The following is a 17470-nucleotide window of genomic DNA, read 5'->3' as shown; positions in this document are numbered from 1 at the left end:
CCCTATCACACCTCTGCTGCTGCCACTATCGGCAGCACAAGCCTCGGCAAGCCCTAGTTACCTGAACCTCAGGCGGCCCTGGTTATCTGAGCCTCGGGCGGCCCTGGGAGGCTGAGAGGACTGGAGGACTCCGGAGGCAGGCACGCAGAGCAGCCAGGCCCGCCTGGGGGTAGGCCCAGCTTTGCCACACGCCTGCTGTCCTGGCGGGGCTGAGGGGACTAGGCGCCACCATCTTTGAGGGCGTGGCAGTCAATTAACATATTCCCTCCTTATTGGCTGTGGGTGCTGCCATCTTTGAGGGCGGGGCAGTCAATTAGCATATTCCCTTCTTATTGGCTGTGGGCGCTGCCATCTTTGAGGGTGGGGCAGTCAATTAGCATATTCCCTCCTTATCGGCTGTGGGCTCTGCCATCTTTGTGATGGTGTGAGGGTCAATTAGCATATCCCCTCTTTATTAGATAGGATATTGCAACCTTTAGGCTCTTTGAAGTATGTTCAAATTATCATGCTAAGTAGGACTTATTGGATGTATTCAACTCACTGCAAATGAAGGTGCTTCTCCAGGTTCTCTCTTATTCCTTGCTTCTGCCTTTTTCTTTTCTTTTGCTTCTGCTTGGCTGAATGAGAGAAAATGAGAGAAGCCATAGGACCAAATATACAGGTAATAGTTTCTTGATATTCCTGCATTGCTAAACTGTCCTCCCTCCTTAGGAAGAAGCGATTTTGTCCTTTTATCACTACATACCAATGAGAAGCAACAAAACAGCCTCCAGTATGGCAAGATACCATAACTTCTTCATAGTTTCTGCTTAACTTTGAGAGAAAGAATGTAATTGTGCATCTGGAAAACTTGCTTTCTCTAAATTACCTTTCTTGCCTGTGGTCAGAAAAGAAACATCATTAATGTCCATAAAGGAGATTACCAAAACTGGTACTGTGGCGACATTACACCTGGAGGCTGAAGGTGGCCGTAACAAAGCATATCAACTGGTCCCTTCTTTTCATGACTGGAGGTGAGGCAGAGAGGGTTTTGGCTACACTTTTAAGGTATGACTACAACTAGTCAAGGTCTTTCCCCTTAAGTCTATGAACTATCTACCTCATCATGCACATTAACTTTATTACTTCATCTTAAATGCATTGCTTACTCATGGCTGTGTTATCTAAAGACAAAATGTATGGTGGGTAGAAAAGGCCACACGCACCATGGTAAACCAAACGAGCCTAAATTTGCTTTGAACAATAGAATTGCATGATATGTATAGTTAACTGATGTTATTTCAACCATGCATGATTAGCAATCAATCAAGAGGACATAGATTCTAAATGTGAATCAATTACTTGAACTAAGCTCAATCACATAAATTAATAAGAGTAGCTCCAAATTTTGAAAGCAAGCTGTCAATTGTAACTTAGTGAAAAATGTTATATAAAGTAACATGTATTGTAATTTTATAAGGTTCATGGTGGTTTCATGGGCAACTTTAACTCTAGTAATCAATTTCTACATTACGTGTTAGGTTTGGGCCCTTACGCCTCTGGAGGATGAGATGCCTATAAACTTGTATAAACTGTTCAACTATGAAATTTCAACAGTAGGAAAAATTTGGTATTTGTACAAGTTCATGCTTATCAGAATGGTCCAGTGCTAAGAGAATGAGTGACAAATGAGGGCAAAACAGATACCTTAAAATAAATAGCTCTAGGTACTTACTCCTAGCTCGGTTACTAACATTTGCAGTGTAACTTACTCAATTCACTTCCCTATTTCAAGCCACAGTTTCCTCATATCTGAAACAAGTAAGTTTTTTAGTTTAGCTGTAAGGTCCCTTTACTTCTTGACAATCTAAAGCTCTATACTCACTAGAAGGCTTGACACATGGAACACAAGTTGCCATGCATTTTCCCGTCTGGACCACGAACAGGGTCATTTTCTCTGGTACAGAAAAGTATTCCGTTCTTTGCATGACCCTTATATTCGCTGCAGAGTTTCTGAATAATGAAAATGAGATAGTTTAGATTTAGTTCTGTGCTTATAAATTTTAGATTCTCTCTCTTTTTTAATTTAAATTCTTTATTGGTTAATGTATTACATAAGTCTCCTTTTCCCCCCATTGACCTCTCCCTGGCTACCCCCAACCTCCAGCACATACCCCCACATCCCTTCACCCATTGGTCCCCATCTGTGTCCATTGGTTATGCTCATATGCTCCCCGCCCCCCACACCTTCCCTCATAGGTTCGATTCTCTTTTTTAAAAATATTTAAAAAGGAGAATTAAGAATAAAAATAAAACTTTTAGGATTTAGACTCATTCTCAAATTTTAAGTTAAGGAGATATAAATATAAATGTGGCTTAGCTCTTCTATCATTCAAGTGAAAAAGATAAGGAATTACAATATAAAAAGCTAAGAGATGGCACAAGTCAGAATTCAGTGCATACAAGCACAAAGGGAAGAATAATTCATGGAAGTTCAGAGAAGAGCTTATATCTGATTTGTATTGTTAGGATAATTTCCAGGAACACAATGTGGCAAAAAGTCCTTCATGAGTAAGAATTATATGTAAAGACACAGAGGCATAAAAGGACATGTTATTTCAAGCTAATCCTTTGTTGTCATGAGCATAGTGCTAAAGAATTAGTGGGCAAAGAGAGAAAGGTTTGGGAACTGGTCAAAAGGAGACCTTGAAAATAAGTCAAAACCAGGCCACTAAAGTTTGAAAGGAATTTGGACTTTATTCTTAGGAAATGGGAAATGATAAATATTTACAGCAAAGAAGAATACAATCAAATTATGTGGAGGATTTTAGTGACTGGAGACTGAAGTAAGGGAAACGATAGAAAAAAAAAAAAAAAGAAAGAAAGAAAGGAAAGGAAGAAATTGGAGCCAGATAATTCTTTGATATATACCTTCATTTAGGAATAGGGAACTATTTTATTAATATGACTTGATTAATTTCCTCCAAATAGAGCTTAAAAGTGTAATGTCATAGTTATTATTTTATTCTTATAAATCTTCTAAAATAATAACTATAAATTAGTTTCCAGAATACCCATCAGTAGTGGAGGAAAAATGAACCAATATTGAAAATGTATTCTAGAGTAAAATGCACATATACACATATACCACAAAAGTTCTAACTAGATTGATCAAACTAATCCTCACCTCAGTTTCTCTTTTAACTTTAACTTTTTCTTCAGCCTTTCTCAGGTTTTCATCTGCTTTATGTTTTTCTTCTGAAAAACGCCGTTTTCTGGAGAAAGAAATAAAAGCAAACAAATGACTATAATGCTTTAAATCTTCATGTTATAAAACTGTCATTTAGGCACAAGTGGAAAAGTATTCCTGAGTTCTTGTACAACCACTTTCTGATCACCTTAAAGTCCCTTATTAAATTGAAATCTCCACTATTTCCCCAAAGAACCCCTTTCTTTCATTCATGTATACCATTTCCTTTCATTGCAATGATCTTTTTTTTTTTATCATCTTCCTTTCTTCTAAATCTCCCCAGCTTAAATTCTCCCTTCTTTAAGAAGACATCTTAGACCTCAAAGTGAAAATGAGTCCTACATCTGTCATTGTTATTTTCATACCTGAATATTCACCTCTTATGGTACATTTTCATTTGGTTGTGCCCTATATGTGTGTGTGTGTGTGTGTGTGTGTGTGTGTGTGCATATCCATGGCTTTTTTCTGCTATTTAGCCTTAAGCTTCATTCATATAATCATTCAACATTTAGTTAGTAACTGTTTTTTGGCAAGCATTAGCCTGGGCATATAGCACAGTAGTACACAAAACAAACATATACCCTGTCTTTTTGGAACTTATAGCTCAGTAAAGAAGACTGACAGTCAATAAGCAGTCATAGAAAAAATTTTCCAGTTACCAACTGCAATGATTGTTATGAAATAAAATCAGTAAGAGTTATAATAATTGAATCTCAATTAGATATTTTAGGAGGTCTTATCCAAGGAAAGATAATGTTAAAATGCAATCCATGGAAGAGAAGACATTAACTGGTCAAGAATGAGACAAGCTGGAACAGGAGAACACAGAGAAAGAACAGAGAGTTCAAGGATCTAGAGAAAGTGTGATGATCACAATGAGAAAATTACTGAAGGAAACAAAGTCTTGGTACCTGCTTTTACCCTCATTTTGTATTATGAATATCTCATAGAAGGCTTACAAAATTCATGAGAAGAAATGCTAAGAAGTATATTGTTATCCAGCCTTCTCACTGGGTAATAAAATCAATTTGTACTCAGAAATAGACATATATTATTAGGATCTACTTAGTAGGTGGTATTATAATTTGTAGAGAACATAAAATTGCTCGAAAATTCTGAACAACAAATCTTCACCTCAACACTGTTCTTACTCATCACTCCAATCAATCGCCACTTCACCTTCTGAGTCACTCCAAAGAAACCACATCTGTACTCACAAAATGTCAGCACACAGGGCACATTTGTTGCCATGCATCCTGCCATCGGGGCCACGGACTGGGTCACTCTCTCGGGTACAATAAAGCCTTCCATTCTTCACTTGGTTTTCATATTCTTTGCAAAAATCCTTTAAAAAGACAAGCAATTACATTGAACACGTTTCTACATTTTAATACAGAAAATATATACCAGAACTTCACAGTTAAAAAATGTCAGATGTTAAAGGTGTTGGTAAACACATATTACATATTAATGAGAATTAATAAAAAATACTAATTACATTGTGAAATTACTCAGTGCCTATATTTGCTATGTGGTATATTTATTAAAAGGTAAAAGAGCCTTAGAAAGGATAAGGTTGAGAAAGTATTTTCTAAAACTAGATAGTTCTTGTTAACTTTCAAATCTATGAAAAAATATAATAAAAACAAAAGATCTTTCATGGCGTTCCAACAAAATGCAGCAGACAAAACAAAAAATAAATAAAAGTTGACAATGAGTAGAATATACAAGCTGTAAGGTGAGATACATGCTACTTAATATGGATCAAGTCAAGAATAATCCAAACTGGTTGGCAAGGAAAAAAATAAGCTGGTATCCAACAGCATTAGGCTTACGTTAGTTTGTTTTCTCCATGGAATTGTGCATTATTTTTATGTACTCTGTTCCTTTATAGATGTTTATTTGTAATATGATAGGTGGAGACCTTAAGAGAGAGTGAATCTAATTTTCATTCACTCCCCTTCTTAGAGTGATAGAATATCAAGATGAATATTTATTTAGAAAACCTTAAAAAGATTATTACTTCCCTGCAAAATCTGGGAGGTTTGTACCTATTTCTTGATGCTTTGGTTCGGTATTCTTGGGTTTTTCTTTGTGTTTTGAAAACTACTATTTGATGTGGGGTAAATTTATATACACACACACATACACACACACACACACACACAAATTACTCTAGACTTGGGAATCTCTGTATCAATAAACATATATTGTGATGACATATATTACTACAATATAACCTACAATAATGCTTCCCTTTAGACCTCTCTTCAACTGTGTGACCTTCATTTTTCCATTTCAGCCAAGAAAACATGAACATAAAGTGTGGTTTGAGTCAGAGACCTGAGCAGCTGGATAGTGCTTCAAACCCACTGGGAGAAGCACATAAAATCTCACTACTTGTGAGAGCCAAATCCCACCACCTACACAATGAAGTTTTTAGAACAGATGCTCTTTAGGACCTTTTAAAAAATTTGAATTCTCTCTCTTTTTAAATAATACATATTGCTTAGGACACTTTAAAAGAGAATCCTAATTACCTCCTAATAAGAAGATATTTGTTTTTGGAGGAGCAATGGGTGTGCTCCAAACTTCCTGGTTGTGACAATCTAGGAATACAGACACAGAAGTCACCTGATAACCATAGCATGGTAATAAAATCAATGCGCAATGACTCCCATAAAAGAAACAATGATAATTTCAGTTTATAAGTTGTGATTCACCCAAGGAAATTCTGTAGAAATACTTTTGTGAGCAACCCACTGACAGTTTAATTATGGGGCAGATATTGAGTCATCACAATAAACCTGTCCTATTCAACATAATCATGTCCAATGACCCCAACAAAACAATTACCCCAGCCACAGAGAGGATGAGGGAAAAGTAGCCGAGATGTGATGAAGGACAAGGAAAAAGAACTCTGTTTACGGAGTAGTAAAATGCTGACTATCACATGGTGACCCAAGGTTTCAGACTGAAGTTTAACAACCACCACTAAAGAACTGCTTTTCAGATTTCAGTGAGTATTGAACAAATTGTTGACGACTCTGAATGCTTCATGCTTCTTAACTGAAACACTGAATACCCTATGAAAGTTGAGATATTTGCTTCATTGAATAGCAATATGAAGTGAAAGGTCAGGCCTTGACTACCATAAACTGGATCTGTGTTTCCCTTGGGAAAACATATGCCTTACAATCTACAAGAATTGTATACTTGTATTAACACATAAAGGTGCAAGACATAGAATCCCAAACCAACAGGAAAGCAGAATTGAGATCATTTATTCAACCTCCTCATTTTGCTGCCAAGAAAAATTGAGGCCCAGAGAGAAGAGATGACTGGCTCAGTTTCATACACAAGAGCATGACAGAGCTCAGACTAAAACTCAGGCGCTCTGACTCCTCAACAAAAGGTTAGTCATCAATAATTTAAATTATTTAGCAAAGTAACTGCTATCACTTTTATGGAAAGTAGGTTTACTAGCCTTCGTGATTTAAGAAATCCAGGCTGAATTACCTACAATGTCTATTCTATTAACAAAATGAATATCATTTTCATGCTAGATGGAAAATTTTAAATCATCTAATAATATTTAAAAGCTTAATTGTGGGTGTATTTTTAAAACCACAAGCTCAATATTTGTTTGAGATTTTCATGTAACAGAAGCAAGACCTTTATAAATGGGATTATACATAAAATATACTAGTGGATACATTGTCCAAAAGACTCTATAATTATTGTTATTTTATTATTTTTTAACTTAGAATCTCATTTTTAATTTGTAATAAAACTTTACAACTTGATTTTTCCCCCAAAACATCAACAAACTGTAAGAACCTGTTAATAAAGGTCTTAAATAATAAAAAAATATTTTTAAAGTTATTCCTAATTTATACTGTTATATTTTTTATAATGTATTCAAAGCAAGATTAATTTACATGAAAGCCAGAGAGAAGCCTGATGAAAATTAAGTAGAATTTAATTTGCCTAAACTTTCTGACTTACATTCTTTTTTTTAAGCAAAGAGGAAAATTGCATATTTTGAGCTTTTGATGAGAAATGCTGTTTTAAAAATGAATTTAATTATTAATATAGTAGGAATTGTCAACCTGGGGAATTGTGAAATTAAGGGAAAGAATAATGTGATAATGAAGGACAATGACATTATTAAATGACCTCAAATGTTTAAGCATATGTTTATTAATAATTATAGCCACAAGAACCAAATTGTGTTGGTGAATAATTTACCTTTTCAGCACTTCGTCGAATTCTGGTTTCATCTTGTTGCTTTCTATTTTCTTCAGCTTCTTTTAAGCTGTGAAGAATGAAAACACTTGGTCAGTTTATAGTGTTCAGTTTTTAGTTCCTATTTTTAGTGTTCAGTTCTGTGTTAAGTACTTTTATATCTTTTGCCCTAACTTGTTAAACTGATCTACTTACATTAGACCAGCTTTTGTCTGTCTTGAATGTCTGAGCCTGAAAATTACTAAAGATAAGAAAGGGTTCGAAACTGACTCACTCAGTCAATTAGAAGCTTTGTTCTGTGCAGGTTGATGGGTGTGACTCCTTGATTGACAAACATATTGTCAGGAGAATTCCCTTTAACAGGCAGAACCAAGAGCATTAAAACAATGCTGTGACAAGGTGAAACCAAACTGAGTATTGGAAATATTGTCATCCACACCCTATGTATAGCTTTTTATACCTTGTAAAGTACTTTGTTTGCCTTCATGTAAAAGCATCATTGTTAATAAAAGCTACATGAAACTGAACTTCTAAGTCCTTTCATATCACCTATGATCTAATTACAATCTCTTCCTACATTATTATCTTAGTTCTACAGAGAAAGAAACCAGGAGTTAGGGAGGTCAAATTCTCCTTTTTGGCTAATGCATAAAGAGAAAATAAAAGTTGCAGAATTAGTGCAGGTTTGAACACTAAAAGCACATGTCTCCTAGTTCTAAACATGTGAAAATTTGGCTGATTTCCAGTCTAGAAACCAGTTATAATCACTATATTGTAAACCTGTTAAGACATGCCCTTGAATTCTACAACAGTGCACTGTAATTTTCAAAGGCATGTGTGAAGTTCATTAATCTGTAAATCTTTCTCTGTCCAGCTTTTTTAAAGATCCCAGAGATGTATACAGAGCACTTTAAGGCTTGCCAACATACGGATTAGAGTCTGTATCTTGTTGAACATCCAGAATATTAAAGACTCATTGGATCGTATTCATACCTGGGTCTCAGTGCTCAGAAACCATTGTCAGGCACCCAGGGAAAGATTAACCTAACAGTTCTTCCCTTTCATAAATTCCATCTTTTATACTAATAATAAATTCGGCCACATGACATTGCTGTCATTATTATTATTATTTTAAATTAGACTTTCATTGTAGTAAGAGTCTCTATACCTGTCCCAAAAAAGCAATGCATGTCAAAAGACTGAACTAGGTTATTCCATATGAAAGTGCTTTTTAAATTTCAAAACGTTATGTCTTATAAGACATTGTGCATTTTCAAGTCATTATAATGGAACAAATTAAGACTTGAATTTAATAACTAACATTACCACCTTATCCACTTCTTTTAAGAAACTTTAGCAAATGAAATGAATTAAAAAGAGAAAAGCCACTCTGGGAGCAAGGACCATTTTGCCTTATGAAAACAAAAGACTGCATGCCTTGTAATAAGGACTTGATCTCTCTGTGGAGTGGTACTTAGGACAGCCACCAAGGGCATCCTCATCAAGCCCACTGCTTGGCCTGCGTGGGGATGGTGATACTCACAACAGCTCAGCACACATCGCACACTTATTGCCATGCGTCCTTCCATCAGGGCCACGAACTGGATCATTTTCCCTCGTGCATCCAAGTCTCCCATCCCTCACATAAGGCCGAAAAGCACTACAAACATCCTAGAACAGGGGAAGAAATGCGACATTTGCCACCTTGATTGTAATGCTTACAACACTGCTTTCAGAAATTTTATAGAACTCAGTGCCTCTCTGTCCAATGCATACTAGCCACCTAGAGCAGTCTGAGACGTGTAAAATAGCTCCATATAATTCACGTGAAGCATGGAACTCATTTACTTATTAATTCATTTATTAGTAAACATGGATAAACTACTGTGTGCTAGAACTAAGGTAGAACACAGCCCTTGCCCTCAGCTTTCTCACAATCTACTGGGTGACACAGACAAAGAGAGGTTTACAATACATTCTAAAAGTCTTGGTGGAGGTAATCACCGGTGCCTATAAGAAGGGCACCAAAACTTGACTTAGAAAAGTCATTCAGCAAGAACAAGTCAATTGTGATATAGTGAGATGTTCACTTCCTTCCCCTAACATCAAAGGCTCACAGAATTTTAGCATAAAAAGAAGCTAGTTAATCCAAATCTCATTTTTAGATATGGAAACACTGGAACAGGATGGTTAAGGGCTTTGCCCAAGACCTCCTGACAGCAAGTGACAATGCTGGGATTTCAATTTAGGTAAGTGACAGGAGTGTAGTGACCTTTACTACTACACAGGTAGTTCCCTTTTAACTAATTTTCCTCCCTCCCTTCCTCCCTTCCTTCCTTCCTTCCTTCCTTCCTTCCTTCCTTCCTTCCTTCCTTCCTTCCTTCCTTCCTTCCTTCCTTCCTTCCTTCCTTCCTTCCGTCTTTTCATAGAAAGCTGAAATAGAGCTGAAAGGTCTAACTACTAAAGTAGCCTAGTCTAGCTTCAGAAACTATCAATTGCTTTTCATCAAACAAGCAGTATCCCAGTTCGAGCACAGCAAGAATTACTTCTTTCCAACCACAACCAGCAACGAAGGAGGAGCAAAGAGCCTTCTCTCTCTTCGAAGTCAGTGCCCCAGCCCCAGTGTTCCCACCACTCGGACATTTGTGCTCACCTGCTCTGGAGTACTGCTTTCACACTCCCCTTCGTTTTTTATGCCAACTTGGGACCTGGTTTTACTGGAATTGAAAGTTCATAGACATAGTTTAGTATCACAGAACTTGTCATCATTTGAGTGTTAACTTATCTTCATTGTTTTGTAATTCTTTGCTCTTGAAAACAGGCATCACATTGCATTAATTTCTTTACTTACTCTAAGGAGAGCCTAGGTTTATAACTTGGAGTCAAAGAAATGAAATCACATTGATGGGACAGTAAGATGCACACCTGTAAATGTTATTTCCAGATCTGTTTTGCTATGTCCAAAGGGGACCCTATTAGAAGTGTGGGAAAAAGTAAAGCTTGTAACTAGATATTAGATGCCTCCCAAGGAACTTTGTTGTTGTTGTTGTTGGTTTTAATAAACAAATTCAAGTTTACAGTATCTAGCATTCCATTATACCATCCTTCATTTGGGTTATGCTAACTAACATTTTGTTTTTCACGGGAAGTTCATAAAGTCCTAATAATTAATCTTATTCCATCTAATAGAGCTTTAAAACATATCTGAAAACATAGAACCATAAATGCAGGACACACTCCCTACTTTCTATAAAGATAAGGCAGCTTACAACTAAAGCATTTGTATAACAACAAAAACCCAATAAAAACAAGAAAAGTAAAAACTTAGTAGTTAAAGTGATAAGAAAAGTGTTATATCAAAAAATGTCAGCTGAAGGAAACAAAAATATTAAATTCCAATAAGATTTCAGAGTTTTCTTGCAGACCAAGCTAAGAAATGCAATGAGCAGAATGACTCACTGCATAGGACATGAAGCACACTAGAAATGATGGGAGAAATACTTACACCTGAACCAGAGATTTAAAGAATCTACCACAGGGTTCCCCACATATGTCAGAGTAGAAACTAAATGTGCAGGGTGCTCACAGCAGTGTTAGAAAACACATATCTATTAAAAACCAGTATGTTCTTTGCATGTCTGTTTTTGCTTTCTGTTTCTTTATGTTGTCCCTCGGTAAGAGTTGAAGATATAATTTTTAGAGTGTATTTCTAAAAATGCAGTCATGTGAGGGATTGGAGTGATTTAATCCAGTGGTGCCTTGGTTAAGATACTTATTATAAGGAGGGATAAGCTTGCAGAACTTCGAAGACTAAATATCTTTCATAGCCTTTACCAGTCTTCTCAGACATTGTTTGTTATATTTACAAAAACTGAAGAGCAGACAATTAAAAATTGAGGTCACAAGCCAGAACCTGCAAAGCAAGTATGCTATCTTGTTAGTTAAATACAATCAATAACCAAACCTAGTATTGAGGGTGGAGAAGGAACAAAATGGGACAAAATATAGGACAGCAAGATGCTTTATTGATGTGGTGAAGATTGAAGCGATGAAAAGAATTTCAACATTAAGAGTCCCAATTACCAAAAAAAAAAAAAAAAAAGAGAGAGAGAGTCCCAATTACCTACTCTAATACTATAAATTACTGAGAATTTTAATGTAAATTAAATCATTAATGTAAGTTGATGATTAAATAATTCTCTGTGAAACAGAATACAGTCAGAAATAGATAAATATAAAATAGATGAATGTGTGTAGTATATTCTTTCTATGTATAGATATATGCTTATTATATGTATAAATAGATATAAGCTTATATCACTGCTTCATAGAGGCAGTGATAACCATCAGATAAATAGCACACAAAAGTGCTTTGTAAAATATAAAGTCTTATAAATATTATTCTTTAAGGGTAGTAAAAGAAGTGGTTCTAATAATTTATGGATGACTAACTCCCACAAAATGAATCATTAAAGACCATAAGAAAAAATGTGTCATGTAATTATACAGAGAACATGCTGTAGGGAAAAAAAACTGCTTCAGAGAATACTCACATGTTCTCAGCACACAGGGCACATCTGTTGCTGTAAGTTTTCCCATCTGTGCCACACACAGCTGCATTATCAAGGTTACAGATAAAATCCCCATCTCTTTCTCCTTTTCTGAAATCTTCGCAATTCAACTGCAAGAGATGTGGTTAAAGAACATAAAAATATTAAGAGAGAAAATATTCCTTAGGAACTTAATTAGGTTACTGGGGTTTTTTTAAAAAAAACATATTTTTATTGATTTCAGAGAAGAAGGAAAAGGGAGAGAGATAGAAACATCATTGACTGGCTGTCTTCTGAACACCCCCACAGGGGATTGAGCCCTCAACCCAGGCATGTACCCTTGACCAGAATCGAACCTGCGACTCATCAGTCTGTAGGCCGATACTCTATCCACTGAGCCAAACCAGCTAGGGCATAGGTTACTGTTTTAAGCCACAACAATATAGCTCACTGGAGAAGGAAAACATATTAAGGAGACCACACTGAGATAATAAAATCAGGGATAATAAAACATGGTTCAAGAACAGAGGTATAATTAGATTTGAGAAGAATTCAGTATAATTTTTAGCTCCTTGCTATCTGTGTAAGATACCAAATCACCTCTCTGAAACTTAGGACTGTTTGTCTATAAAATCCTGCTTGCCTTCTTTACAGATTGGTATTGTAGATAATACATTTTCAAGCTCATTGTAAACTATAAGCTGCAATAAAGTTTCTGTTATTACCAGTTAGGGTAATGATCACAAGTCAGATTTTTAGGTTCATAGTTCTAACTCTGCCACTTACTAGCTATGTGATATGGAAAAGTTACTTAACCTCTTTGTGCTTTAATATCCTCATTTGCAAAATGCATACAGACTGCTCTCAGGATTATAAAGAGATTTAAATATATTAATACATGTGCAGCATCTAAAACTGTGCCCAGTACATCATAACCATTTATTGTTGTTGTTCTTGTTCCTGTTGTTTTCTCTACTGACAATCAAACCAATAAAATTAAACACCTTTTAGAGATACTTGGAGAAATCCCAAAATCACGACTCCAGTAATATGATATATACTTAGGGACAAACTTGAACAGTGAGAAAAACAACTGCACTAGGTAATAACTGAAGACTAGTGTTTAACTCTCAGATCAGCCACCCACCTACTTCACCTCTTTGAACTTCACTTTCCTCATCTGAAAAATGGAAATTCACACCCTATCCACATTACACATTCATGTTGAAGATCAAATGAATACTTATGAAACATGATTTGGCAACTCACTATTGTGACATAAGCTAACTAAAAAATACATAGAGTTAACTTGAATTTACTTGCTTTCTAAAATCAAAGAATAAAACTGGAGATTTATTTTTTATGATGTCACATTGCAAAATAAAATTTTTATGTCAATATTGTCATAATAAAAATATTTAATTATAGATATGAAACATTTAAAATATAGACCTGAACCTAGTATGTTATATAATAGAAAGAATAAAGGTAGGATAAATACAAATATATAATGAATCTGTAAAACAGAAGGTTACATTGAGAAACATATGGCATGAATAGTGGGGTATGTCCTATAGCCAACTAAGAGGGAAAAATTAAAATAGAAAAGAAAAGCTATAGGACATACCCCACTATTCGTGCCATATGTTTAGGAAGAGGTAAGAAATAGAGTGAAAACAGGATAAGTAATGGCCATATGTGTTATTTTCATCCATTCAGTTTTTTATTTTTCCTTAAAAGACATTACACACTCCCTGGGCTCTAGGCATTCCATAGACTGTCACATCACCACAGGGGGAAAAAAAGAATGAAAAGAAAAGTAAACAACAAAAGAAAAGAAATACATGCTCTAAGAAACTTACATTCTAGTGGGAAGAAGTAGACAATAAATACAAAGAATTTTAAATTATAGTAAGTGCTATGAAAAATATACTGAACAATATAATAGCACCTAGAAGAGTGGCTATTTTAAATATAGTGTCAAGAAAGATCTCTCAGCAATGGTAACATTTGGGGTGATCTGAGATTAAGGACAAGGAGCTGGCCATTAAAGATCTGAAGGAAGAACATTCTAGGCATAGAGAACTCATATTGCAAAGTATTTGTGATAGGAACTAGATTGTTCTCTTCACTGGGCAGAAAGGAGAGAAGTATGGATGGAGTGTAAGAAAACGACAGGGGCTTTGCCAGTGTGGCTCAATGGTTGAGCATTGACCTATGAACCAGGAGGTCACAGTTAGATTCCTGGTCAGGGCACATGCCCGGGTTGTGGCTTGATCTCCAGTAGGGAGTGTGAAAAAGGCAGTTGATCAATGATTCTCTCTCATCATTGATGTTTCTATCTCTCTACCCCTCTCCCTTCCTCTCTGAAATCAATAAAAACATATTTAAAAAACCAACAACAACCAAAGGGAGCTGCTGATTTTCTCTGAATATCATCTTGTTGAAACTATAGAAGCCTCAGCAATGTGAACCAAAGTTATTAATTTCCACATTCACTGCTATCCCTCTTCAACAGAAAAATCAACCGCAGCATACTAGGTCACAGGTGTTAGCAGAGTGATGACAGGGCAGGTCAAAGCCCAGCTGGGAGGTGATGAGAACAGGTGCAAGCATTTACTACTCCACCTCCTCCTCCTCCAAACCCCAAGGGCTGGTGGAGCACAACCTACAGAGAACACCTCTTCCTAATGCTGACAATTGCTGAGAGCTTACAGACGGATTCCTGACCTGCTGGAGTGGCAGTGAACCAGAGTGTGCAATACTGGCTCCAGAACCTTCAGCTGTGGGCCTTCCCTTTTCCTGTCCTTACACTCACTGGAGAGGAAGCCACTAAAGCTTGGCCTTCAATATTATCTAACTCACTTTAGCAGGAAAAACACACACAACCAAAGCCATCAAGGAATATTATAGTAAAAAATCTGTATATTTGAGGAGTAGAACAACATAAAAGATATGGTAATATGAACAGAATAAGTATCAACTGAAGCAGAATTATTGGAATGCATAGAAAAATAATTTACTGAGAACATAACTATGCTTCAGAGAAATGAGGGAAGATACTGCAATATAAAGCAGGAAAAAAAGAAGTTACAAAGGAAGAAAAAAGTGGAAGCTTTAAGTATGAAAAATATTTAAATGGTAATAAATAAGCCAATATAAAGAATAAAAATAGGATAGGTACAAATACATAATAAATTTATGAACCAGAAGATCAGATTAGGAAATTCACATAGAAGACCTAAAAAAACACCCACCTAATTTAAAATAATCTATAAAAACATAAAGAATAAATTTAGAAATCTTCAAGAAGAGGTAAAAATATACAGGAAGAATATCTGAAGAACAGGGGACATCGCTAGAATTTATGAAAATTGAAAGAAGAAAAGTAGCCATAGCAACTCAAATCTATAATCTGGGCGATAACAAAACTGTGGAAGTTTAGGGGATTTTAACAAAATGAACTGAGAGCAGACTAACACATTAGGGGAGAAGAGATATTAACAATAAACACAGACATTAGTAATTGTGGTAAATTATAATTACAGATATTTTATTTAGGGTAGTCATGAAAAGAGCAACAAAAAGATATGTTACATTTAAGTCATCATCAAAGAAAAGCCAAAGGAAGAAACTACTTCAAAAATAATTTGTAAAAGAAGTCTAGTAACCAAAAATATGAAAAATTGTGAAAATTAACTCCTAGTAAAACAAGTAACAAAAAGTGTAAATTGACTAACCCCACAAATTAAAAGATAATATGTGTTTAGGTTTTAAGTATAGGAACAAAGAGTTATTGATCACAAGAGAAAAATTAAAATAAAAAGGCACTCAAATATTACAATAGGATAAAAAAGGTATATGTAAGGTAAAAATGAATGAGAGCAGAGCAGCAATATTAATACTTAATATATAGAATTGAGTCTAAAATGCATCCTAAGGAAAAAAAGGAACATTATATAAAGTAATAGGAAGAAGGGGAAAAGGTAAAATAATCATGAGATTAAATTCACCTAATAATACAGGTTCTAAATATGTCAACAATCAACAGAATATGATAGATAAATCAACAACTGGAATAAGAGATTTTGGCACACACTTCTCAGAAACTATAATATATTGGGGATTAATAAAAAAGCTGATATGATAGATTTCTATATGACTTATAAAACAGAAAGAGATGAAAATAAAAATATATGCAATGTTTATTGGAAAAAAGATATAAATATTGGCTATACATACAATGAAAGCATATTATTCACTAATTTTAAAAGTATTTCAATAATTTGAAGTAAATTTATGGAGTTATACAACCATCACTATAACCTAATTTTACAATATCTCCATCATTCCAAAGGTTTCCCCTGTACCCATTCATAGTTAATCCTAGCTCCCAGCTCCAGCCTTAGGCAACCACTGAACTTTTTGACTCTATAAATTTACCTTTTCTGGATATTTCATATAAATGGATTCATAAATATATAATTGGCTTCTTAAATTTTGCATAATATTTTTTAGGTTTATCTATATTTTAACAGCATCACTGGTACATTCCTTTTTGATTGCTGAATAATATTTCATTGTAAAAATATAGCTCATTTTGTTTATCCATTCACTAGTGGACATTTAGGTACAGTATTTAGATAGTTTTCAGTTTGGGATTATTTAAAACAATGCTGCTATGAATATTCACATGCCTGACTGTGGGGGCATGTGTTTTCACTTCATTGGGGTAGATTTCTAGTACTGAATTTGCTAGGTCATATTTAACATAACATCATATTAAACACAGCAAATATTAGCATAACATCACAAAATAACATATGATATTAAACATAAATCCATGTTTAATTCTTTTAAAATTGCCAAACTGTGTTTCAGTGTTGCTGCACCCTTGTATACTCCTCTCAGCAATCTGGTAGTGTCCGAGTTTCTTCACAATCTTAACAATATTCTCTATTTTCTATCTTTATGATTAGAGTCACTCTAGTGGTAGTGTAACTATCTCACTGTGGTCTTAATGTACATTTCCCTAAGTAATAACAATGTGGAATATAATTTTATGTGCTTATTAGCCATTAATATACCTTTAGTGTCATGTTTATTTTTAGTTGAGCTGTTCATCTTTTTATAATTGAGTTGTAAGAAGTCCTTATATAATGTGGATAGAAGTCTTTTACAATACATGATTTGTGAACATTTTCTCCCAGCCTATTATTTGCTTTGTAATTGTTTCAGTAATCACATTTCAAACACAAAAGTTTCTAATTTTAATAAAGTCCAAATTATTAATTTTATATTCATGAATCATGTTTTTGGTCTCAAATCTAAAAACACTCCTTCAAATTCCTGATTTTTTGTTATGTTTTACTCTAAAAATTTTATAGCTATAGTTCTTACACTTGGGACCATAATCCATTTTGAGTTAATTTTTTTTTGTATG

At 34.8% G+C, this 17470-nt stretch overlaps 1 protein-coding gene across 2 annotated transcripts in view; it reads right to left on the bottom strand.

The window, feature by feature from the left end:
* The window catches only part of SPINK5 (serine peptidase inhibitor Kazal type 5), a 68766-nt gene that overhangs the window by 35412 nt on the left and 15884 nt on the right, over positions 1 to 17470 (bottom strand). For both annotated transcript variants that reach the window (XM_028145966.2, XM_054718020.1), the window contains exons 5-12: positions 12031 to 12158; positions 10131 to 10194; positions 9021 to 9148; positions 7481 to 7547; positions 4447 to 4574; positions 3167 to 3254; positions 1865 to 1992; positions 542 to 617 (exon numbers count right to left, since the gene is read on the bottom strand). In XM_028145966.2, coding sequence (XP_028001767.2) covers positions 542 to 617; positions 1865 to 1992; positions 3167 to 3254; positions 4447 to 4574; positions 7481 to 7547; positions 9021 to 9148; positions 10131 to 10194; positions 12031 to 12158 — 807 coding nt within the window. The remainder of the gene's footprint in view (positions 1 to 541; positions 618 to 1864; positions 1993 to 3166; positions 3255 to 4446; positions 4575 to 7480; positions 7548 to 9020; positions 9149 to 10130; positions 10195 to 12030; positions 12159 to 17470) is intronic.

This window comes from Eptesicus fuscus, chromosome 6, assembly GCF_027574615.1.
Source record: "Eptesicus fuscus isolate TK198812 chromosome 6, DD_ASM_mEF_20220401, whole genome shotgun sequence".
NCBI classification, from domain to species: domain Eukaryota; kingdom Metazoa; phylum Chordata; class Mammalia; order Chiroptera; family Vespertilionidae; genus Eptesicus; species Eptesicus fuscus.
This window is presented reverse-complemented; position numbering and strand designations above follow the sequence as displayed.